Consider the following 23936-nt stretch of genomic DNA (forward strand, 5'->3'; position numbering starts at 1 on the left):
TCCCGTTGGGCGCGGCGGACACTGGTCCCGCCCCCATAAGGGCCAGCCGCGGGAACAGCGGCGTCGGCTTTTCAGGGCACGTGCGCTCGGTGCACCTCGTGCGGTGCGTGCGGCGGGGCGGAGAGGGGCGGGGGGCGCAGGCCGGTGCCGGTACCCGCAGCGGTGCTGAGTGGGGACCCGCCGCGGGGGGGCCGGCCCAGGCTGTGTCCTGTTGTGCTGGCAACGTGTGGTCCTGCAATGGGAATGGAATGGGCCGGTGTCCCCCGCTCAACTGCCCGCCTCTCCCCGCAGCCGAAGCCGCTAGGCCTCACAATGCCGGTCACCCAGAGACTGCGGGAGCTGATGAAGAAGGCCCGGCGGGAGATGAGTGGGAAAGGGAAACTGGCCAAGCTGCTGGCTGGCGCTGTCAAGAAGGTGCTGCCGCAGAAGGCCAAGTTCGAAACCACCCGCAAGACCTTCACTGAGAAGATCCGCAGCAAGTTCAGGCACATGAACTCCCCCGCCAAGGCTGCCGGACACCAGTGCAGCCCTGAGGAGCAGCAGCGAGTCGAGCAGGGTAAGTACCGCGGGCTCGGTGGGCACAACCGCAGCCCACACCACACGGCTCACCCACCGCCCCTCGTCCCACAGAGAGCGGCGATGCCCTGGTGGGCTCAAGGGACGGGATCCCTGCACCCCAGAAGGTGCTCTTCCCCGTGGAGCGCCTGTCCCTGAAGTGGGAGAAGGTGCACCGGATCGGCGCGGGACTGCGCAACCTTGGGAACACGTGTTTCCTCAACTCCACCGTGCAGTGCCTGACCTACACCCCGCCGCTCGCTAACTACCTGCTCTCCAAGGAGCACAGCAGCACCTGTGAGTAGTGGGGCCTGGCTCGGCAGGCGGCTGTGCTGGCAGGTCCCTGCTCCCCGCGCTGGGCTCAGCATCTCTGCACGTGGCTCTGGCAAGGGCCATGTGGGTGTCGGGATGAACCTTCTCCACTCCCTCCTGCCCGCTTCTCCACCGAGATGCTGTTCCTGCGTACAGCTCCTTTGTCCCGGCCATAGCACCGTTCCTGAGCTCTGCATCCTTGTGTCTGGGGAGCCTTGTGTCCGTGATGGGTGTAGCCAGGACGAAGATGGGTCCAGCGGGATCTGCTGGCTTCCTGGGGCCTGAGCTGGGCATCCCAAACAGCCCCTGCCTGTGTGAGGGCAGAAGGATGCATAGAGGCAGCACATGCTGTTGATGAGTGACTTTGAAAGGGAATGTGATGGGCATCGCTCTGAGCTGTACTGTATTGCCCCGTCTCCTGAACTGTCTCGTTCTCTACCAGGTTTGTCCCCAACATCTTGTCGTCTTCTCCTCTGCCGCAGGTGACCAAGGCAGCTTCTGCATGATGTGTATCATGCAGAACCATGTCACGCAGGCCTTTGACAACAGCGGGAGCGTGATAGAGCCAATGGCCTTCGTCCGAGACCTCAAGAGTAAGAATGGCTGCACTGCACTCCCCTCCCCTCCCATAGCCATGCCGGAGAGCAGGGAGTAATGTGGGAGCAGAACCTCTGAGATGAGGGCAGGTGACTCACGGAACCTGCCAGGACCTTGTGACCTCATGGGCTGTGCGTGGGGCTCCCCCGTGGGTGACACGAGTCTGCCATCCTCTTTGGTTTGAGGGGGCTCAACCCCTGGGGCCCCCGAGGGAGGTGGGGGGCTGTCTCTTGCAGCTCGTGCTGGGGCTGATTCCTCCCTCTCCTGCAGAGATCGCTCGGCACATGCGCTTTGGTCAGCAGGAGGATGCGCATGAATTCCTGCGTTACACCATCGACGCTATGCAGAAGTCCTGCCTGAGCGGCTGCACCAGGTACACGGGGCCTCTCTCTGATGGGCTGTCCCTGCTCTTCTCCGCTGGCCCCTCACTTGCCCCCTGCCCCTGCTGGATGGGGGCTGTGGGATCAGCGTGTTCCCCAGGCAGCACTTGTATCCCTGGGCCCTTGCCCTAGGAAGATGTGTTGCCCCTGCAGTGCCCAGCTCTGAGCTCCAGCCAGGAGTTTGTGCTGAGGACACCGTGGTGGCCGCGGGGTGGCCATGGTGCAGGGAGGGTGTGAGAGCCGGTGCTGTTGTCTCTAGGTTGGATTGCGAGACCCAGGCAACAACATTGGTCCACCAGATCTTTGGCGGTTACCTGCGGTCCCGTGGTGAGTGCTCGGTGCCAGGCCGGGTGCTGGGTGGTGGCGGGTACAGGTTGGTGTGCCAGGGTGTGCTCATTGCTCTTTCCTTTGTAGTGGAGTGTTTGGTGTGCAAGAGCGTCTCGGACACGTACGACCCTTTCCTGGACCTGGCACTGGAGATCTGGGTACTGCAGCATGCCGGGGACCCGGTGCTCATGCTCTCCCGGGGCCGGCGTCTCGGCAGGGACCCGGGCTGTCGCCTGGCCGGGCCGCCCGTGCGCTGACCTCTCCTCCATCCTTGCAGCAAGCCAGAGACCTACTGGAGGCGCTGGAGCTGTTCGTGAAGCCAGACCTGCTGGGTGGCGAGAACTCCTACCTGTGCGCAGGGTGCGTGTGGGGCTGCGGGCAGGAACGGGCCTGCGGCTGTGCTGGTGGGAAGCAGGCGGAAAGCCACAACACGGGAGGGCTTCTCGACCTACTCCACGCTAAAGTGTGAGGCCATGGAAGCCTGTGGTGAAAGCTGCCGCTCCTCAGCTCCCTCCTCTCATGAGGAGGACCTGGGCCAGCAGACGTGGCCGTGAGCGGGTGCCTGGTGCCTGCAGGGTCATTTCCGTGGGGTTTGCCCCTTGGCCAGAGCTGGCAATCATCTGGGTGGTGGAACAGCTTGAATAACACAGCTCTTCCTGTGCAGATGCAACAACAGAGTGTCGGCCACCAAACGCTTCAGCATCCACCGACCCTCCAACGTCCTCACGCTCTCACTGAAGCGGTTCTTCTTCTACGGTGGACAGAAACTCACAAAGGTGAGTGCTCGGCAATGCAGAGCTGGGGCTGTCTCCTGGCCCGAGCAGCAGGGTGGGAGGTGGTCCTGCTGCTCTTGCCCAGCCGTGCGCTGGGATCTTGTCCTGGCACCTTCCTCATGGTGACCTCTGCCTGGGGACAGGGGGCCCCGCTCCCTCAGGAGATGGACTCACAGGACAGCTGAGCTGCTCGTGCTCTAACAGGAAACCTGTCTGCTGTGCAGGCTCCTGAGACATCCTCTCTTCCTCTGCAGGACTTGGCGTACCCTGAGTTTCTGAACATCCGCCCATATATGTCTAAGAACAAGGGGGATCCTGTCATGTATGGGCTCTATGCAGTGCTGGTGCACTCTGGGTATAGCTGCCATGCAGGGCACTACTACTGCTACGTGAAGGTGAGCCCAGGGCACTCTGGGCTGGGGGCTGGTGGGTGCTGCTGGGTCCCTGCAGGGTGCGGGAAGGAGGGCGCTCAGCAGATGTGTATGGTGGGGAGCACTGGAGGGATGGGGAGTACAGGCTGTGCTCCACTGCAGGAAGCACTCTTGCAGAGTCCTCTTGCCTGCCCTGGGCTGCTGTAGGCTTTGGCCAGAGGAGCTCTGCTGATGGGTGCTGTTTGTGCTTGGTCTTCAGCCCAAGAGAGGCCCTGGCACAGCCCAACGCCATTCTCTCTTCTCCTTCTGCAGGCCAGCAACGGGCAGTGGTACCAGATGAACGACAGCATGGTCCGCTGCAGCAACATCAATGCAGTGCTGAACCAGGAGGCCTACCTGCTGTTCTATGTGAGGTGGGAGCGCCTGCAGCCCCCGGCCCCACTGCGGGGCAGGGCTGGCACCATGTGCTGGGTGTGGGATGGAGCCTGGCCCAAGCAGCACCAGTGCCCGTGCGCTGGCTTGGAGAAGAGTGGCAGAAGAGTTCCAGCCCTTTGCCGTGGTTTTGCTGTAGATGAAGAGCACCTCCCTCCTCAGAGCTCCTGGCTCCTGTTTCTGCTGTGCTTCTCTGATCGAGAGCATTCCAGTTGCTCAAACCCTCGCAGTTAACCCATGTCCTTCTGTTCCAGAATCCCCGGCCCAGAGAAGAGCTTGGACGGGCCCATTGCCAGAGCTGCCTCCAAGCTGACTGTCTGCAATGGCACAGTCTCCAAAGAGGCGAAGAAAACTGTGAGCCACAGGCCCCTGTTTCCATCCCTGGTGAGTCCTGGAGGCTGCTCTTGGGCAGTGCTCCCGGGAGCTGGGAGCTGCTGCCCCTTGGGCCGCTCTGCTGCGGCCCGGCAGGGAGCAGGCTGTTTGCAGGAGGGATCCTGCCGAGTCAAGGGTGCCTGTGTGGCCCCGAGGGCAGGATCGCTTTGTGCCCCTGGCTCCTTGAATCCTCTCCTCACTGAACTTCTCCCTCTCTCTTTGTCCAGAGACGCAGCGTGCTGCCAGAGAAGAAGGGGCCGGGGCCGGAGGAGGTCGGGGTGCCCGTGGACCGCAGGACATTGAGCACGAGACCAGAGCTGCAGAACGGGACCGCCCCGGAGAAGCTGCCCGTCACATCGCTGGGAACCCAAGAGGCCTTCAAAGCCACCTGTGCGGGCACAGCGCTGCCCAGTGCCACAGCCCAGAGCCCAGAGCCTCCCAGGTCCACGTCACCCCTGGGCTCCAGCAACACCAGCGGAGCAAGCTCAGCCAAAGCACATCATCCTCGGCAGAGCTCCTGGGAGGAAAGGATGCCACCTGCCCAGGCCACATCCCCAGTGCTGCTGGGCCTCACCCAGCAGCCCGGGAGCACTGGGGTTAGAGCCCATGACTTGGAGGAGGACTCGGGAAGCAGCAGTGCTGCCAGCCCAGCGCCTGGTGCAGTGGGGAAGCCGGACACAGTTTCCCAGGAGGCCAGGAGCAGAACCAGCAGCTCCTGCAGCTCTCGGGAGACAGAGCGTGGCACCGACATCCCTGCTGCCCCCGGTGCCGCGCCGGCTGACCCCGCAGCCGTCAGGTGCATCAAGGCGAAATCCCCCTGGTCGGCCAGTGCTGCTGCAGGGCAGAGCAGCAGCATATCACCACCACCGGCCAAGAAGCTGGCGCCCTCTGGCAGAAAGGTGAGCCTGAGCTTCTGCCCGGGGCCTTCAGCAGGTGCCTTGTCCCTTCTGAAGCAGGGCTTGTGCTGTGGGCAAGTGCAGAGCCAGTGCTGGGGGCCACGCCTGGCTGGAGAGGGTGGGGAGAGACCCAGCCCGGGCTGCAGAGGGAGGGCAGAGGCGCTGCTGTTCGCACGAGTGATGTGGGAGAGATGGCTCCTGCCTTGCTGAGGACACAGGGCGGCCTCGCAGCCCTCCCTGGGGTGAACGGGGGCAGGAGGCCTCAGAGCTGCCCTCTGGGCACCGCGGTGCAGCCGGGGCTCAGCACCGGGCACTGGGGCTTCTGGTCTTGAAACTTCCTTGCTTCCTTTTTTGCTTTGTGCTCCTACCTAAAAGCACATCTGATTCTTCTTCCACCACTCCGCTTCCCTCCCGCTGTGCGTGTCCCCTTTCCCTGGGCTCCCCTTTTGATTTTCCCCTGTTGGCTGATGGAAACCTCTTTTCTGCAGCTCACCAAGTCTTTATTTGTGTCAATACCCGCAGGGCTGGAAGCTGCACAGAAGTGCCCACCACGCGCAGGCTCGCGTGCGAGTTGCTGGCAGCAACTTCCCACCAAACACCGGCTGCCCCGACTCAGCTCTCCTGCCTTTGGGCACGTGCAGGTGAGCAGTGCCCATCGCTGCCCGGCTCCTGCGCCGCAGCCAGGCCAGCAGCAGCCTCGGGGGGCTCCACGAGGCGACTCTGGCCTCAGCGCTGGCTCAGGGGTGATTTTGGCAGCCAGCTCCCCTGCTCTGGACTGCTCATCCCCAGCCCAGCCCCTCGGCACCCAGCCTCCCCCCGGAGCAGTGCTGGTCCATGACCACCCCTCGCACCACCTTTGTCTCTGCAGCGCGGAGAAGGAGCCCAGCCTGCTCACCGCCGACTCCTTCACGAAGAAACGGCGGCATGAGGCAGTCAGCAGCCTCGGCACTGCAGCAGGCGAGGACGAGGTCTCCATCCCACCTAAGAAAAAGAAGAACCTTCTTGCTGCGGAGGCCTCGGTGTCCCTGGAGGGGCTGGAGGCAGCAGGTCCCAGCAGTGACAGGGAGGCACCGGGCTCTCAGGCCCTTGAGAGCTGGCTCATGTCATCCCCCCCTGCTCACCCGGACTGGGAGCCCAGCTCTGCCCCAAGGAGGGAAAAGAAGAGGAGGAGGAAGATGAGCAGCACTAGGCAGATGCATGGATCTGTAAGCACCAGGGACTGCACACCAATGCTCCAAGTGGCCGTCCAGGGAGACAAGCCACTAGCTCCCCCCTGCCAGGCACCAGAGTGGAGGGACAGGGTCGTGCCTGTGGTGCGAATGACTTTGGCAGCTGGGGTGAAGATTTACCCCCATCTCCACCCTCCCCAGGACAGGCCCTAGAGTGCCCAAGCACCCCGTGCCCTCCGGACTTTCTTAGTCCTGACAGTGTCTCTGGGGCGTGAGATGTGCCTTAGAGGATGAGCCTCTGCCTCATGCTCACCTTGCCTCTTCCCGCAGTGGCAGCAGACAGCCAAGCTGGAGACGGGTACAGGCGCTGCCCTGCTACCAGGAGGCCTGCGCCTGACCGTGGGGCTGGCACAGCACCAACGAGCCAGCCAGAGTCCACAGTGGTGCAGCAGCTGCTTGTAGACTCCTTGGACAAGGCTTATGGCAAACAAGGTAATTAATCCCTTCTTGCCTGGGTGGGTGAACAGCAGCGCAGCGCCCCTGCCTTGAGCCCTTCCAGGGCCCGAGGTAGAGCCGGGCTGCTGCACCCAGGTGCAGGGCTCGTGGGGTCCTAGAGTGAGGGGCTCCAGCCCTGGCCCTGTGCTGGCGCGTGCCGTGCAGCATGGCCTGGGGCTCCGTGCTGACCACGCTGCTTCACAGTCGACCTGGAACGGCAGCATCTCGGCTGTCAGTCGGGATGCCATTCAGTCTACAGCCTCGGCCCGGAGGAAGACCATCATCGACGAGTGGGACGAGGAGTTTGACAGAGGGAAGGTGGGTGCTGGCCCCATCCCTGGCTGGGTCGGTGGGAAGAAGCTTGGGGCGCTGTGTGCTGACCTCAGGAACCTTCCTGCCTCTGTACAGGTGAAGAAGGTTAAAAAGCGGAGGAGGGAGCAGAGACACCACAATCCCTTCCAGCGGCTGCACCGCCAGCGCAGCTTCTGGGCGGTGACACATCCGGCCAAGGCAGCGAGCCTGGGCCACCGCCTCTGAGGTGAGCAGGTCCAGGGGCCCGGAGCGGAGCTGCAGAGGGGCAGGCGCGGGGCGGGTGCTCACACCGCTCTTTTCTTCCAGCCTGAATCCCAGCCAGCGGGAGGAGCAGCCCCGGCCATGGAGCTCTGTCCTGGGAGCTGCTGCGCACGGAAGAGGACACCGCTCCCCATGTCTCTGCAAGGCAGCTCGATGTCGCTGCCTTCTGCTGTGAGGGAGCTGAGGAGGAACGTGCCTTGTCCAGGCTCCTTCAGGAGCTCTCCTGCGCCTGCAGCTGGAGCAGCCCCTTCTCCCCCCCAGCCTGGAGCCCGGCTCGGGGGGGCTCCTGCCAAGTGCCTCACGACCATCGCTGCTGCTCCGGCTCCAGCCCCATGGACCCAGCTGCGATCCGCACCCAGGGCTGCTCCTCCTCCCACTCCTGCCCCCCATTTCTCCCCCCCCCACCACTTTGGAGTCACCGTTAAACTGTCCCCTGCACCGGCCCGCGCTGCGCGTGGGGGGCGGCGCCTCGCGGGGACGGGGCGGCCGTGGCCGGCAATAAAGACGTGATGGTGATTCGGTAGCGCTCGGCTCGGCTCGGCTCGGGGGCGCGGCAGCGGGAGGGGCCTGCCTGGCACCGCCCGCTCCTGCGTCACGTGATAACACCCGCGGCGGCTTCGGCGCCGTCGTTGACGCGGGCAGGCCCGGAGCGGCGGCGGGATGGAGGAGGAGGGCGGTTACGGTCAGTGCGGGCCGGAGCCGCGGAGCGGAGCGTCACCCGCGGCGGGGTGCCCGGGGGGCGGGCGCGGCTTCTCCGGGCGGGCGGGGCCGCTCCCAGGTGCGCGGGCGCGGTCGGCGGTTCCGGGTCGGGGCCGGCGGGTCCCGCTCCCGCAGGTGGGGTGGCGGAGGAAGCGCCGGGGGAGAAGCGGGTCCCGGTGCCCGCAGCGTGTGCGCGGGGCGGGCTCCTGGGTGCTGCTCCGCTCCGACCGGGCCCGGCCTCATCCTGCCCTGGGGCTCTGCAGTGCTGCTGCTGCTCGTGAGCACCGCGGTGTCGGTGCTGCCGGGCCACAGGGACCCGCCGTGTTCCCTCTGCTGCTCACACTTTGTATTCAGGTGCTGCCTCTGAGCGCTGTCTGAGTTCAGGCTCTGCAGATCTGCGGGCAGCTCGTGTCCATGGTGTCTGTTGAATGTCTCACAGTGTTCCGTGTGTGCCCAGGGCCCGCTCCCGGCAGGGTTGAGGTGGCTCAGGGACTGCAGGTTGCTTCCCTGCTTTCCTGCATGTTCCGTGTTCGCAGAGCGTTCCCTCCCAGTGCCAGCAAACAGGATGGAGCAGGAAGGCACTGCCTGTGCCTCCACCCTCTGAGGCGGGTTCCTGTGGGTCAGCAGGTGGATTTTCCTTCAGCGGGGACTTTGCTGAGGGGGAGGCTGGAGTCCATCTGGGTGTGATCTCAAACCAAGGTCTTGATGCTGTATGTTGTGCTGGTGGCCGTTCTCCCCGCGAGCCGCAGTCACCTGGGCACTGTTGGTGCCAATGCAGGGGGTTCATGCCTGGTTTCCTGCCTGTGGCAGTTGTGAAACACAGCCGGTTCAGAGGCTGTTGTTCTACCCTAGAAGTGACTGAGCTTGGCAGCAGGGAGGTTATTGTGTGACATAAGGTGCAAGCACCCAGCCCACTGGTGTGCAGCCCAGCCCAGGCGTTGTCAGATGCAGTCCATTAGTGGGAGGGCTCTGCAGGGAGCGATTCTGAGAGCAGCGTCTTGCTGCTTCCTGGAATCGCCTGGAAGATGTCCCGGGCCGTCCATCAGCATCAGAAATTGCCTGCTCACTGTGCTGCAGGGCAGCAGTGCCGGTGGGGAGGCTCTTGCTGGGGGGGTTGTGGTGATGCCAGTGTCTGCTCCTACATACGTGGCCTCTCTCCAGCCTCAGCAGAGAGCAAATCCCGGGTGAGCATCTGGTGGCACAGATGCGGCTCCCCCTGCTCCCACCCCCTTCCCAGCATCTCCTTGCAGTGATCGTGGTGAGACCATCCCCAGACGAGCTGGCAAGCGCAGTGTCTGGACAGCACAGTGGTCGTGTCCTGTTGGGAACCGTCTGCTGCTCCTGTCCTGCCGAGCTGGAGCACCGGTGAGCAGCCATGGGAGCACGATCCCACCCGGCACCGTGTCCTGAGCTGGGATCTCTCGTGGCTCACCCCAGAGTGAGGAGGATTGGGCAGTGCTGGTAATCCTGCTGCACCCGAGGGATTACTGCTTGCTCTGGCCTGGGGGATTAAGGGGTTTCTCTAAGCAGGGTTGATGCAGCCTCCTGCAAAGCGGCTTGTGCCCAGGCAGCCTCACTGTCTGGGGTAGGATGGCTGGTGCTGGGATGCAGGATGGGCTGTGCAAGGTGCAGGAGATCCCTAGAGGAGGGTGGGCTGTCAGGTCCCCCTACCAGGCTGGGGCATCCTGTCCTCTCCTTGCTGCCAGCTGTTTTGCCAGCAGGCCCTGGCAGCCCCCTGGCCTCGGGCTCAGCTCTTTTGGAGGCAGCCCGGGACCCCAGCATGCACCTCTGCAGCGAGGGCAACGGGGCTGGGCGGGAATGCTGCCAGTGACACACCAGCCCCTTCCCTGGTGTGGCACAGGGCTGAGCCCGGCTTGGGGAGCAGCTCCCCCAGAGCTCTGGGCTTGCCAGGTCGAAGACACAGAGACAGTACAGGGATGGCACCGGGCTCGGAGAGCAGAGCCGAGAGCTGGAGCCATGGGGGCTCGGAGACTGCAGCGTTGGGCACAGGCCATGAGCAAGTTCCTCTCCTGAGCTGTTGGGGCATAGAGGATGATAAACCACAGCACTGACACTCAGCGATCACACATCAGGGAGGCAGCGGGGCCTGCGTGTTCCTGTGCGGCTGTTTCAGCCCATCTGGGCCATCACAGTGAGTCCGGCTGGGGGGTTTCTGCTCTGGGGAGGCAGCTCTTCAGGTTGGCAGACAATGGATCAGGGCCTGGAGCTGTGGTTAACGTGACCCCAGGGTGTTTGTAACCCCCTCCTTGCCCAGGCAGGGTGTCAGGATCCAGCCGGGTGCCCAGGTTGTGCAGCACGGGATATGCTGCCTGGCCCTGCTTCAGTCTGCCAGAGCACCCATGGGTGCCCTTGCTACAAAGGGGTTTCTCCAGAAGCTAGCCCAAGCCCTGGGCAGCACTTGCCACACCACGTGCCCAGCTCAGCTCCCCCGGCTCCTCTCGTTTGCCCTTTTGCCTTCTGTTGATGTGGCAACCACTGCTTCAGCCCCTGGGAAAGGGGAAGTGGTGCCGAAACTGGGTCGATCGCGTCAGCGGCGAGTGCCGGGCTGCCCTCTGCCACCTTCTCCACCTTTCCTTGTGCCTGCAGATGTGCTGCCCTGGGAGCTGGGTCCCCTCCTGCCTGCAAGGGCAGCTTGTTCCCGGGGTGCCCTTCCCGCTCCTGCCGGGCACGGCTCCTGCCTGGCTCTGGTTTCCCTTGGCTCAGCGCGTCCCAGTGCCTGCCGGCTCCTGGCAGCCGGGCTGGCCGCAGGACGCTCCCTCCTGCCCCGACAGGCTCTGGGGTTTGTTACTCATGGCCGTGCCCTGCGTCGGGGACCGCTCCTGCTTGGAGGGGAAGAGCTGTCGGGCCGGTTTGGGTTCGCTTGGTGCCTGTGGGGGGACGCGGGTGCAGCGGGGCTGGGGGCGGGAGGGCTGTGCCATGCCCTCAGCTCCACAGCTCGCCCTGGGGTCGGGATCCCGGGCCGGACCCCCCCGGTCCTGCTGCAGGAGCCCCCGTGGTGCGTTGCTGTGCTGCCGGGAGCTGAGCTGCTGACCGGCACCGCACCGGGGCAGGCTGAGCCCGTCGGGGTGCACCGAGCCCGGCACCCCCCGCTCCCCACGCCTCGCCACAGCCGCCTTGTCTCCCCGAGCACCTTCCCTCATGCAGTGCTGGTTGCTACGCGACCGCCGGCTCCCGATGCTTAATGCTCTAATACGGAGGGATAAAACCGCTCTAAAAATACCCCGCTGCCGGCCCCCCGCGGGGACAAGGGGCTGCCGGGGTGCAGCCGGCACGGGCCGGGGGCTGCCGGCGCTTCCCAAACTCTTCGACCTCTAAGTGGCTTTGAGCTGCCGGCGGCCGGAGCCCGGGAGCAGAGCAGGTGCTGTGCAGGCAGGATAGCGGGGATTGGCTGGGGCTGGCGCGTGGGCTCCGGAGCTGGAGCTCCCCAGGCAGAGCCGCCTTCCCTGGCTCCAGCCAGCGGGAGTCCTGCGGCTGCCCTGCCTGCACCCAGCCACACGGCACCGGCCAGGCCTCTGCCTGCTCCTGCCTGCCCCCGCACCTCCGCAGCATGGGGACGGTCAGCGAGCTCTGTGCCTCCAGTTTCCAGGCCTTCCTCTGCCCCTCGGTGGCTGCCAAGGCAGGTAGGCGCTTCACCCCCCACCCTGCGCGCCGTGGGGTCCCCGGCCTCCCGGCAGACGTGGCAGCGTCTGTGGCTCCAGCTCCGTATGGCTCCTGGTGACAGTGGCACAGAGTCCTGGCCGCTTCACCACCTCCTTCCCTCACGCACCACCAGCCTCCCCAGGCTTGGGCCTCTGCAAGTGCTGAGCCCCGGCTGCCTCGTGTGGCATCGCCCCGCACTGGTGCTCTGCTGGGACCGGGGGTGCTCTGGAGCCGGTGGTGGTGGTGGCTGTGAGGATGCACATCACTCGGTGTGGCTGTGGCACGTCCTGCTCCAGCCCCTCACCCTCCTGCCTCTGTGGCAATTGTGTGTGGCTGCAAAGGCAGCTCGGGTGGCACTCTCCAAACCTGAATCCATGCAGGAAAGCCCAGTGCTTGCTGCAGTGGGTATGCTGCAGTGGGCTGGCTGCTTGCGGGAGTTGCTGCTGCCGTATGTGGGCTCCTGCCCAAGTGTGGCACCGGAGCTGGCTGTGCCGTGGGGCTGCCAGGTCTCCTCCAGCCAGCCCTGTGCCCCGGCGGCAGCTGAGGCTGAGGGCCAGTGAGCTCTGCTCCTCCTGAGGCCCAGCACGGTGAGTGCTGCAGGGGGCAAGCAACGTGTGGGGGCTGTGCTCCCGGCACCTGCACGGTGCTTGGTGTGTGTGGACATGGCAGGGCCGGTGCTCACTCGGCTGCACCGTGCACTGGGGTCTGTGCATGGGGAGTGCGGGAGCAAGGAGGCCGCAGTGGTGGATGCAGGTTCCTGGTCAGGCTCTGGTGATGGGCAGGGCTGTGTGAGAGCAGGATGAGGGCCATGGCCAGCTCTGGGCGCCAGGGAGGGTCTTCCCTGGAGCCACCTGCCCCAAACCCTCCTCCTGATGCACCTTGGCTGTCAGTGGGGAAGGATGGGGCTGACACAAGCCAGGATGTGCACACGGCGTGGTGAAAACAGGATGTGGTGTGCTGAGACAGGCAGGAAGTTTCGGGGGGCCTCGTGGGTCCCCCAGCTGCGGGCAGCCTAAACCTGGTGCCCTGCCAGCGCGGCACGGTGCAGGCATGGTGTGAGCCGGTGGCAGGGCTGCTGCTGCTGCAGTGCAGCTGTGAGCGAAGGGCCAAGTGAGGCTCCCGGAGCCCTTCCTCCCCTCGCTCTGCAGCCACCGCTCGGGTGCTGTTTCTTCATCTCACGCTGCCAAGCTGGATTTAGCTGAGTCAAGGTGGCCGAGGCTCACGCGGCCTCTCCAGGCAGCTGACAGCGGGATGGGACGTGCCGGGGGTTTGCTCCTGCTGCAGGCACTGGACTCTGCTGCACAGTGGTCCTGTAGAGAGCGGTGGGGTCTGTAGAGGCACCTTGGAGCAAGGGGGAAAGACAGTGGGGAGCAGCCTCCCAGAGGACGAGCATCGGTCCTGGCCTTGCTCCTGGTCCTGGTTCTGGTCCCATTTGAGTCGCCATGGAGTCTGCAGAGGGCCGTAGGCACCGGTGGTCCCCACAGCCCCCTCGGTCCTGCCTGGGGCTCGGTCCTTACCGAGGGGGCCTGGACCTGGAGTGGGGATTCTGGAGGAGCTGAAAGGGGAGGGCTTGGGGCCTGCTGGGGTGAGAGGCCCAGCTGGTGGAGGGAACAGACACTGGCATTGCCGCAGTGAGCTCAAGATGTGCCGGGTTGTGTGTCCTGGCAGCTCCCAAGGCAGGGCTGGGCGAGGCCCAGTGCCTGACTGGGACCCCAACACGTTCTGTCCCCCAGTCCCAGGGCCAAGGACAGGACATGGCCCTGGCTGCCCTGTTTCCCCCCCGGCCGGGAGCAGAGGAGTTAAGGTGCTGGCAGCCTTAGCCTGATGGCGGCAGGAACAGGGTGTTGCTGGTGCTGGCTCCTGGCGAGGCCAGATGACGCCAGGCGGCCCCGGTGCTCATTGGTGCAGCATGGCCCTGACTCACCGGGGAAGCACCGGGGCGGGCAGGTGCCTGCGCCCCAAAACAGTAGCACCTCTGCGGAGCCACGGCAGCACTGGCACAGCCGGGGGAGCCGGGGAAGGCATCCTGCCAGGATGGTGCTGAGCACGCAGAGCAATGGTGAGCTGGGGTGCAGGGGAGGCTGGGGGGGCCAGGCTCTGCCTGCTTGTCCTGCGGCAGCAGGGTAGGAAGGAGCACCGCGGGTGAGCGTGCGTGGCCTCTGGGTATCACAGGGGTGCTTTGCGTTGGGCATGGTGGGACTGGGGGGATGTGTAGTGGCTGCTGCTCCCAGCCGGAGCCTGGGACAGACGGATGGATCCTGTCAGTCCCTCTCCTGCTGCCGCTGGGGTGTGGGGTCCTCGGGCTCGCTGTCAGCAGCGGGAGCTGTAGGAACCCCCGGCCCCTGCACTGGGACCTCAGCTCCCGCGCTGGGATCCCGCAGTCCCGTGGGTCACTGTGCCCTAGTCCCGCAGCCAGGGCAGCGCGCGCCGGCTCCAGCCTCCTGCTCCCTGCAGCCCTGCTCTGCCCGCAGCGAGGCTCACCCGGCACCAGCAGGGCTGGGGCTGCGCTCTGTGCTGCAGGCGGGTGCGGAGCAGAGCGTGGGGAAGGGTTAACGCCCTCTTCCTTCCCCAGAAAAGCTCTTGCGTCTGGGGTTTCTCTTCCTCTGGCTGCTGCTGACATGGCTGGGCCGTGTCACGAGTGCTCACCCTCCTCCTCCGCAGCACCCGCGCAGGCTCCGGTGCAGACCCTGCCGCATCCCATCCCGCGCTGCGCCTGCCCCGGGGCCGGCTGGGACCCTGCCTGCTCGCAGTGGGCAGCGGGAGGCTGCGCTGCTGCTCCTGCTCCCTGTGCTGGCTCCTGCCACTGTTCCCTTTGCTGGCTCCAGCCTTGGGGCAGGTCCAACCCTGGCACCGAATTTCCCCTCCGCCGCGGCTGGGCAGGAGGGTTCTGCAGCACACGCTGCAGCCCTGGGATTTAGAGGCTCTTGTGTCTGGCAACGGGTGCACTGCAGCTCGGGCCTCCCTCCCGCAGCAAGCCTGGGCCTGCCGGGAGCCCTGGGTGCTGGGCAGAGCGGCCAAGCACCCGCGGGAATGGTGCTGGGGTGTGCGGAAGGTGCTTGGATCCATCGATAACGCGAAGCCTCCGGTGCTTTGAGTTTCAGTAACTTTTAGTCTGGTGCCACAAGCCGGGTTGTCTGGTTCATAGTTGCTGGCGTCGGAGACTGAAAACATTGGGAAGTGCTGCCGTCACGTCTGGAGGGCCGGTGTCGCAAGCAGGGGCTGCCTCCAGCCTTGGCAGGGGGGAGTTTTGCAAAGGAGGAAGCTCGTCAGAAAGCCCGAGCGGAGCCAGGGAAGTGCTGAGCTCGGGGGTTCGGTCTGGGTGGTCGCCATCGCCCCGGGGCCACTCGGGGAGAAGCGATGCGTGGTTGAGGACGGTGCCACCCTCGGTACGGGACACACGGCCACGCCGGGTGAGAGGGGCTGGCGGCAGCGGTGGCTGGAGCTGCTGGAACCTGCCGCAGAGGTGGGAGGCACAGGCAGCAGGCGAGGGCTGGGAGTGCTGCTGGAGAGTGGGTGACCTTGGGAACAGGAAGGAATGGGAATGGGATGTTGTCTCACTGCGGAGCGGGAGGTCATGCACTGGGGAGTGCTAGGAATGTCCCGGAGCAAGGGGGGCATGCGGCAGCCCCAGGGTTGAGCCGTGGGGATGTTGCTGTGGAGGGGGTGCCAGGCTCCTGTGGGGTGACGGGACATGTGGATGTCACAGTGTGTAGGTGAGTCTATGCAGAGGGTGCGCCAGCTCCGGGTGCTGGCTCAGAAGGATGGATCCAGCACAAGGGGCTGCAGGGTGGCCAGGAGGTGACTCGGTGCGGCAGAGCAGCCCCCAGGGCTCCAGGTCCATGTGGAGCCCCTGCTGTGGGTCACAGCAGGAACCAGGACAGGCTCTGCCACCGGCCCGGCCGGGGTGGGGGGAGTTAAACGGGACTTGGTGGGGCCGAGCCCCGGGGGAGGAGCAGCGCTGGAGCGGGTCCAGGGGCCGCGCTGGTCCCCGCCGCCCGCGGGCTGAATCAGCAGGAACCGGCGGTGCCCGGCTCCCGCCTGCAGCCACTGGCCACGGGGCCGTCCCTGGCCCTCGCATTCCTCGCGTGCCGTCGGTGGCACTTGGCCGTGTGTGGGGCCGGGGACGCTGCTCCCCAGCCCAGCTCCTGCGGACACCCGGCAGCTCCACATCGCGGCTCCTGACAGGCCCCGGGAGCCTGGCGGGATGATTCCCAGGGCCACACGTGCTGACCAGACCGTGTCTCCACACAGTGCCCAGTGACCTGACCCCGGAGGAGTGCCAGGAGCTGGAGAACATCCGCCGCCGCAAGCAGGAGCTGCTGGCTGACATACAGGTGTGATGCTGAGGGCAATCCCCCACTCCTGATGCACCAGCATCTTCCCCGGGGCTGTCCCCTGGGAGGCAGGGAACGATCTCCCTGCCCATGTCACTGGTCGGGGTCCCTGCAGCTCCATCCAGGGTCCCTCACCCTGCTGCTGGGAAAGGGGAAGTGGGGAGGAGAAGCTGCTCTGGCCAGGCTTGTCCTTAACGGCCGTGGGATCGGGCTGCTGTGCTCCAAACCTGCACAGCCCGTACAGGAGCAGGCAAGGCTGTGGGTTGGGTTTGTGCTCCCATCCCCTTTCCTTGCCAGCCCTGGCTCCTCACAGCCCATAGGGGCTCTCATGGACCTTCTGGGGCAGGAGATGGGAGCTCTGGAACCGCAGGGCAGGATGAGCTGGTCCCATGGGCAGGAAGCCTGGATCTGCTGCCCGCTGCCTGACAGCACTGCCCTGCGGGGCCCTGGGGCTGGGAGCGGGTCCTGGCGGGGGCCAAGGCCGGCCTGGCAGCCGGTGAGCCCGTGGTGCCTGCAGAGCGCCGGGCCCTGCGCTTGTGCCGTTCCCCGTGGCACCGGCGTCTCCGTGCCAGTCCCCCCCCGGCACGGGCAGGGACCGTGTCCCTGGGTCAGTCCGCTGCCCTGGCGAGCGGCTGCGAGGTCAGTGCTCATCTTGGGACGCTCATCAGTCATGTCCCTGATTAAGGCGGCAGAGGCTAATTACTGCCATATGCTGTGCATGATCTAAAGGGATTAGGGGGTAATTCTGTTAACCTCTGAATCTCTTCCTTCCTGCGCACTTGGAGCATGGCGGTGCTGACGGGGGATTAGCAGTGGGGTGCAGCCAGCCCCCTCTGCAAGTGCCCCCCGAGCTGGTTCAGCCCCTTGGGCTGGGAAGGAGGGAGGGGACGGACCATTCCTGGGGGAATGGGCCCAGGCTACTGTGGGGGCTGGAGGGCTTGGGAGGGAAGGAGGCACCTCCTGTCTCAGTGCACTCTCTCCCTCAGCGGCTGAAAGATGAGATAGCAGAGGTGACGAATGAGATCGAGAACCTGGGGTCCACGGAGGAGAGGTGAGTCCTTCACTCACAGCCCAGGGCTGCCCTGAGTCCCCTTCCCTGCAGCGAGGCCACCCTGGATGTCACTTGTGCTGTGGGCAGCTGAGCGGTGCAGCCCTATCCTGTGGGTGCTGGTGGCTTTCCTAGGCGCTCTCAATTCCTTGGAGCAGCAGCAGGATCCCGTCCTGAACTGCTGCTCCCAAGGTCTGTTTTCCCAAGCCTGAGCCCCTCTGTCTGGCCACAGCAACTTTGTTGTTTTGGCTGGCGCAGGCAGTGCCAGCCCTGGATTAGGGGGTCCCGCAGCCGGCGGGAGCTGACTCCCAGCGTCGTGTCCAATCACCCACTGGGGCGTGAAGGCCGTCACCCTCCCACTGGAGCCTGAAAGCTGCTCTCCCCAGAGCCCCACCGCACCCAGGTTGCCCTACTCCCCCCCACGCAGAGGTGACCTGTTGGAATGCTGTACCCAGCACCCCTCTGCACTGGGTGACCCTGTGGATGGGGCACAGCAGCTCCTCTTTGCTCTGGGGCCCTGGAGGCCGTGAGCAGCCCCATGGAGTAGGGCAAGGACCTGGAGCCATGTGCCAGCTTTGCTCCCTGCAGGGTCAGTGCAGGGGCCTGGCCTGGGCAGAGTTGCTGGGGTCCTGCTTGGTCCAGACTGACCCTTCCCCACAGTGCTCTGCCCAAAGGGGTGTGCAGGAAGCAGCCAGGTCCCTGCTGGGTGCTCAAAGCTGCTTTGTGCCCTGCAGGAAAAACATGCAGAGGAACAAGCAGGTGGCCATGGGCAGGAAGAAGTTCAACATGGATCCCAAGAAGGTACTGTGAGGAGCAGGGCCGTTCACCTGCCTGGCTGGGGCTGTGCTGGGCTCTGCCACCTCGCAGTCCTGTTGGGACAGGGGCTGGAGGGGTCAGCAGCAAGGCCCAGAGCAGAGCCTCTTGCACCCCTCCAGGGCATCCAGTTCCTGATCGAAAATGACCTGCTGAAGAACACATGTGAGGACATCGCTCAGTTCCTCTACAAGGGCGAGGGCCTCAACAAGACCGCCATCGGTGACTACCTGGGCGAGAGGTGCGCTGGCCTGGGGCACCTTGGGTCTGCTGGGATACTGCAGCAGTTCGAGCTTGCAGGGCAGCAGAGTGGGGGTACACGGGGGTCTGGGTGCTGGACTTGAGCTGAGTGCGGAGCGGGGCAGGGAGACGCTCGGCAGTCGCAGCACTTGCTGATCATGCAGCCCTCGTGCTCTGGCTTTGTTCCCTCAGGGATGAGTTCAACATCCAAGTCCTGCACGCCTTCGTGGAGCTGCACGAGTTCACTGACCTCAACCTTGTGCAGGCCCTGCGGTGAGCGGAGGGGCTCAGCGTGGCTCCTGGGGGGCTGGCAGGGGGGCAGAGGGTGTGTGGAGCCCCCGGAGCAGCGCAACCCCTTGCTCTTCCCAGGCAGTTCCTGTGGAGCTTCCGACTGCCGGGGGAGGCGCAGAAGATCGACCGGATGATGGAGGCCTTCGCGCAGCGGTACTGCCAGTGCAACCCCGGCGTCTTCCAGTCCACGGGTGAGCGCCTGCCCGGCCCCTCTGCCCCAGGCCCTGCCTCGCAGCTGATTGTCCCCTCTGCCCCTGTAGATACCTGCTACGTGCTGTCCTTCGCTATCATCATGCTGAACACCAGCCTGCACAACCCCAATGTCAAGGACAAACCCACGGCTGAGCGCTTCATCGCCATGAACCGTGGCATCAACGATGGGGGGGACCTACCAGAGGAGCTGCTCCGGGTGAGGGAATGGGACACGGAGGGGCCGGGGATGGGCTGTGGCACTGGTCTGTCACAAGGCTCCTGGGCAGAGCAGAGCTGACGCCGTGTGGTGTTGTACCAGAATCTCTATGAGAGCATCAAGAACGAACCCTTCAAAATCCCTGAGGACGATGGCAACGACCTCACCCACACCTTCTTCAACCCTGACCGGGAGGGCTGGCTGCTGAAGCTTGGTGAGTGCTGGCAGATGTGGCCTGGGGAGGGCAGGCTGTCTCCAGGGACAGAGCAGGGCTGTGGGCGCGGTGCCTCTGGGCCGCCTCATCTGCTGGCCTGGCTCCTCAGAGTGTGGCCCTGTGGAGGGGCAAGAGGCTGCAAAAAGGGCACAGTCCCCATACGGACAGTGTCCGTATGTCCATCCGTATGTCCATCAGCCCTTCATCTTCCCTGGGCTGGGTGGGAGGAGCTCACTTACAGCGGTGTGGATGGGGGGGCAGCTGGGGGATGCTGCCTCGAGGCTGGGCGAGCCCCGGGGTGCAGAGCTGGTACCAGGGTCTGGTGTTGGAGCACAGAGACCACGAGGCCCTTCTGGTCACCGATCACAGCAGGGTCCTGCCGGAGCAGGCCCCGGGAGCGAGCAGCGAGCTGCCCCAGGCTGCGTGCTTGTCCCCTCCATGCCACAGACAAGTCCCTGCCTCACCCCCCACAGCATTCTCACTTCTGCATCCAGCTCCACGTGCAGGCAGCGTGCATGGCATCCCCGCTGCACCGCCCGCCCGCGCCCTGGCTCCTGTGGCTTCTCCTCTCGGCACCTCTGGGGAATCCTGGCCTGGGTTAAGCGAGGGGGGACGGGTGCTGTAGGACTGGGGTCCGGTGGGACCTCTCCCTGGGGCTCTCGTTGGGGTCAGGACTCTGCCCACGCAACTGGGGGTGTTTCGGCTATATTGCCACCCCTTGGTATGGGGGGGGTCTGACCCTGCGCCATGCCCTGACCAGAGCAGAGCCCAGCCGTGGGGCTGAGCAAGGGCCATCTGTCCCTGGCTCTGGCTGGGGGAACGCAGGGAGAGCTGCAGACCTGCTCCTCCTGTCCCGAGCAAGCCTCTGGGGTGAAGGGCCCCGTGCAGGGCAGCACCCGCTGTGGGGCTGTTGATGTCAGGAGGATGCAGAGGTGGCAGAGCTGCCATTGGACAGGGAGGGACCCCATGGGGTGGCTGGGGTGGGGAGCCGGGCCCTGCACCCCCCAGCCAAGGATCCATCCGGCACAGCCACAGCGAGCCAGGGCAGGTTGACCCACGGCGGTGCCACCGGCACGGCCCCTCACAGCTTCCCTGCTGCAGCCCTGCCCTACTGACCCGCGCAGGGCGAGGGGGGGCGCGGGGATTCCTCTTTTTGGTTTTATTTTCTTCCTTTTTTTTTTTTCTTTTTTCTTTTTTTTTTTAATTTTCTTTTCTCCCTCATTTGTATGTTTCCATGATTTTGGCTCTTCCTTTCCTTGCCCCCAACTCCAGGAGGTACGTACCCCTCTTCCCCCGCTCTGCTCACGCCGCTGGGGCTTCGTTTCCTTTACGTTTTTAATTGCTGGTGATGAGTCTCATTGCTGCTGCTGCTGCTGCTGCTAACCCCCCGCACGGCCCGGGGCCCTCGCCTGCCGCGGGGACACGCTGCCACCACCACTGCCAGGGCAGGGACGTGGGTACCAGCCCCACCAATGCCAAGTGCTCCCCAGGGGCTGCCAGTCCCCTCTGCTGCGCCTGTGCACCCTGTGCCAGGGACGGATGCAGCCGCCTGCCTGTCTGTGCTTTGCTGTGTTCACAGGTAGCTCAGCCTGGCCACAGTGGGTCTTCACCTCTTGGTGAAGGGATGGGGACAGATTTGGGGTGTCCTCAGGAAGGGCCCCAGCCTGTGTGTGAGGGTCAGGGGGTGCTGAGTGCCTGGAGCTGGATGGGAGCAGCAGGAGCTGTCTGTGTGGTACCCTGTGCTGCACCAAAGGCTCCCAGCAGTCACCGTGTTGGGTGCTGACACTGCCCTGGCTCCACCGCCTGCTGCCTTGAGGCTGCACTGGCCCTCAGTCCTGTATGGCTCTGGAGAGCCCTGAGCCCTGAACCTCCAGCCTCTTCCCACGCACAGCACTGGGAGAGGAGGTGGCCCTTGGTCAAGCCCCGGGTTTTGGGGTGGGTTTGGCTGGAGGAAGGCAGAGAGGCCTTTTCTTTGAGGAAGTGCTGGCGCCAGCCTGTCTGTGGGGCAGGGACGGGGGTTTGGCCAGTTGGGATGGGGCAGGGGGGAGGCGCAGGGCTGTCTGCGGGTGGGGGGGATGAGCAGGGCCCCAGTGCCGGAGCTGGGCAGCATGTCTGGGGTGCTGAGCACGCAGTGGCAGCACATCTGGCACCACTGCAGTGTGTGGTGGAGGGGGAGCCGGAGCCGGAGGACCCTGAGCCCAGGGAGCAGCTTCTCCCTCTGTGGTGCGATTGTGAAGCTCCCTCCAACCAGCAGCCCTCAGGTGTGGCCCTGGGCTCGTGCCTGCCCCAGCTCCGGGCTGTGCCTGTTGGGATGCAGCAGGACCATGGTCAGTGTGTCCCCCCGAGAGCTGCCTGGCTGCAGCGTCCTCTGGCCATGCTGGATCAGTGATCTGGGAGGGAACAGGCGCTTCCACCACCTTCCACCTCCATCCTCATCCGTCTGCTTCGTGCTCGTGCCGTGCCGGCGTGGTGTGTGCTGCCTGCTGCCCGCCGCGCTGCCTGGCTCTGCTTGCGCCCGGCGCTGGTGCTTGTCTGTGTGTGTGTCTGCGCGGGCTCCAGCACTGCCGCAGCCTCCATGTGCTGCCAGCCCGGCCGGGGCTGCACCCAACCCGTCCCTCTCTGCTCCCAGGAGGCAGGGTGAAGACGTGGAAGCGACGCTGGTTCATCCTGACTGACAACTGCCTTTACTACTTCGAGTACACGACGGTTAGTGACCAGTGCTTGCAGGGTGCTGAGCTGGGGCAGGGATCCCTGTGGGGTTTGGTGGTGCCCAGCCTGCAGCCAATGTCTCTGCTTGGTCCCACCAGGATAAAGAGCCCCGCGGCATCATCCCACTGGAGAACCTGAGCATCCGCGAGGTGGAGGACTCCAAGAAGCCGGTGAGTGCCACGCAGGGGTCCTGGGGCTGGGCATAGCCCTGGTACTTCGGTTGGGGCAGGGGAAGCTGGAGGTGCTGCAGGCCCAGGAGGGCCCCGCAACCATCACTGCCTCCACCCCTCACAGCGACTGGTCCAGCCCCCGTGGTGTCCAGGGCCAGTGGCAGGGCCTCGGGTGACGGTCACAGCGGGTCTGTCCCTCTCGGCTGCCTTGGGGGAGGCTGTGCCACGGGAACCCTGGTGCTCTGCCTCGTCCCTCCCAGCCTGGGGTCCCTGCTGGAAGCGGGGCTGCATCTGAACCATCTCCTCCCTCCCAGAACTGCTTTGAGCTCTACATCCCCGACAACAAGGACCAGGTGATCAAGGCCTGCAAGACGGAGGCGGATGGGCGCGTGGTGGAGGGGAACCACACCGTGTACCGCATCTCTGCCCCCACGCCCGAGGAGAAGGAGGAGTGGATCAAGTGCATCAAGTGAGTGCTCAGGAGAGCGGGTGGCGAGCGCTGGGCAGGGGCACAGCAGCGACCTGCCTGCTGTGCTCAAAGAGGACCATGCTTCCTAGGGCACCCTGCAGGGATGGGGGGAATGAGCTCTCCTGGGGCACAAGGGACCTGCCTGAGGCCCTGCCACGGTTTTGTCCTGGCTGTGCACTAACCCGAGCCCTCATTCTCCACCCAGGGCAGCGATCAGCCGGGACCCCTTCTACGAGATGCTGGCTGCCAGGAAGAAGAAGGTCTCCTCCACTAAGAGACACTAGCAGCCTCCTGTGAGGCAGAGTGCCCCGGCATTCTCAGCAGCTTCCCTCCGCTCTGCGGGGCTGGGGCCACGCTGCAGCTTGGCCCTCGGGGCCCAGGACCTAGCTTCAGCTTTGCAGTTTCTTTACCATGGGAGGGGGCACAGGCACCTCGGTGGCTCTGCCCCTGCCTTCACTGCCTCATCTCCAGGACAGCATCTTCCCAGGGTCAAGCTGGGACACGGACATCCCTGTGCACAGGAAGCCCTGTCCTGCCCCGGGCTGGGCTGTGGGGTGGGAAGTGCAGTGTGTGTGCACTGGGCAGCGCGGCACCACAGCACCTCCCGATCCCAAGTGGAGCCTCACATGCTGCCGGGTCTCCTCAGCACCCTGTCCTGATGCACTTGGGGTGCCCCATCGGGAGGGCAAAGGCTGCACTTAGCAGCTGGTGGGTTTGGGGTGCTGCAGGACTGGGAGTCCTGTGGAGACTCAACTCCGGCCCTCGTTGTAGCGGGCCTGGGTCTGTCCTGCGCTTCCCCATGCTGCTGCCTTGGACCCTCCAGCTGTCCTGTGCCAGGGAGAGTCCCGGTGGGCACAGGAGCCAGGAATTGTCCCAATTGCAGTGAATGCTGGTGCAGGGGGCACGGGTGTCCTGGCCCAGCTGTGGGGTGCTGGACCCGGGCTGAGAGCCATGGTCTGGCAGCACCGTGTGGCGGTGCCTGGCACAGTCCTGACAAGGGGCAGCAGTGGCTGCTGCGTCCCCACGCACAAGCCCTGACTGCGGAGCGGGCGGTGGGACACGCCTGGGGGCTGGGACCCCCCCCGCCCTGCACCCGTGTCATGTCCCGTGCCCTGGCCTGGAGGGAGGCGGCTGGATCAGTGTTAGTCTATTTATCAGAGGTGTAAATACTCCTGTATAGTTTTCTCCTTTTAGATGATTTTGTATGGCGGGTCGGTCTGTGCAGAGGCCTGAGGGGGGGGGAATGGGGGGGCAGGAGTTTTTATTCTAACCCTTTTCTTTTTTCCTTTTGCCACGGCCTGTACACTAGTGCTGAGGATCTGCAGCAAATAAACACTGCACCGCGCTCAGCACCGGCCTCCTGTGCTCTGTGTGCGGTGTGGGGCAGGCAGAGCCCCCCCCCCGGTTCATGGGCAGTTGGGCTGGTGCCGGTGTCAGAGGGGGCTGGTGCTGGCGCTGGCATTGGTGAGGGTGGGGCTGCTGTCGGGTGGGGCTGGTGCTGGTGTCGGTTGGGCTGGTGCTGGTGTCGGTTGGGCTGCAGGCAGCGACTGGAGGCTCCTGGTGAGCTGAGGGTGTGATGGGGCAGGGGAGTGGTAGGGCCAGGCAGGACTGGGGTGGGCTGGGGGGCG

At 65.1% G+C, this 23936-nt stretch overlaps 2 protein-coding genes across 5 annotated transcripts; both read left to right on the top strand.

The window, feature by feature from the left end:
- The first annotated feature begins 312 nt into the window (after positions 1-312).
- USP36 (ubiquitin specific peptidase 36) lies at positions 313-6668 on the top strand. Its single transcript, XM_030505948.1, has 15 exons — positions 313-578; positions 659-852; positions 1350-1460; positions 1735-1837; positions 2104-2171; positions 2259-2329; positions 2449-2531; positions 2836-2947; positions 3199-3339; positions 3628-3728; positions 4002-4131; positions 4347-5018; positions 5538-5656; positions 5884-6220; positions 6515-6668. Exons 1-15 carry the CDS (start codon positions 313-315, stop codon positions 6644-6646), a joined length of 2640 nt encoding a protein of 879 aa, XP_030361808.1. The 3' UTR covers positions 6647-6668.
- Positions 6669-7854: 1186 nt separating this feature from the next.
- CYTH1 (cytohesin 1) lies at positions 7855-23657 on the top strand. 4 transcript variants are annotated; one of them, XM_030505965.1, is made up of 13 exons: positions 7855-7934; positions 15863-15945; positions 16932-16996; positions 17728-17794; positions 17929-18047; positions 18239-18319; positions 18416-18528; positions 18598-18746; positions 18849-18960; positions 21590-21666; positions 21768-21839; positions 22154-22308; positions 22514-23657. In XM_030505965.1, exons 1-13 carry the CDS (start codon positions 7913-7915, stop codon positions 22590-22592), a joined length of 1194 nt encoding a protein of 397 aa, XP_030361825.1. In that variant the 5' UTR covers positions 7855-7912; the 3' UTR covers positions 22593-23657. The 4 variants fall into 4 exon arrangements, with proteins under 4 accessions (XP_030361825.1, XP_030361824.1, XP_030361823.1 ...); XM_030505964.1 differs by lacking the exon at positions 7855-7934 and adding an exon at positions 11423-11592; XM_030505963.1 differs by lacking the exon at positions 7855-7934 and adding an exon at positions 13631-13670.
- Positions 23658-23936: the final 279 nt, after the last annotated feature.

The sequence above is a fragment of the Strigops habroptila genome, chromosome 14 (genome assembly GCF_004027225.2).
Source record: "Strigops habroptila isolate Jane chromosome 14, bStrHab1.2.pri, whole genome shotgun sequence".
Taxonomy (NCBI): domain Eukaryota; kingdom Metazoa; phylum Chordata; class Aves; order Psittaciformes; family Psittacidae; genus Strigops; species Strigops habroptila.

Coding starts and splice junctions, on each gene's coding strand:
- USP36 (XM_030505948.1), top strand. CDS start 313: ATGCCGGTCACCCAGAGACTGCGGGAGCTGATGAAGAAGGCCCGGCGG. Junction 1,461..1,734: donor CTTCGTCCGAGACCTCAAGA/GTAAGAATGGCT, acceptor CCTCTCCTGCAG/AGATCGCTCGGCACATGCGC. Junction 5,019..5,537: donor TGGCGCCCTCTGGCAGAAAG/GTGAGCCTGAGC, acceptor CAATACCCGCAG/GGCTGGAAGCTGCACAGAAG.
- CYTH1 (XM_030505964.1), top strand. CDS start 11,520: ATGGGGACGGTCAGCGAGCTCTGTGCCTCCAGTTTCCAGGCCTTCCTC. Junction 11,593..15,862: donor CTCGGTGGCTGCCAAGGCAG/GTAGGCGCTTCA, acceptor GTCTCCACACAG/TGCCCAGTGACCTGACCCCG. Junction 18,048..18,238: donor GGTGACTACCTGGGCGAGAG/GTGCGCTGGCCT, acceptor TTGTTCCCTCAG/GGATGAGTTCAACATCCAAG.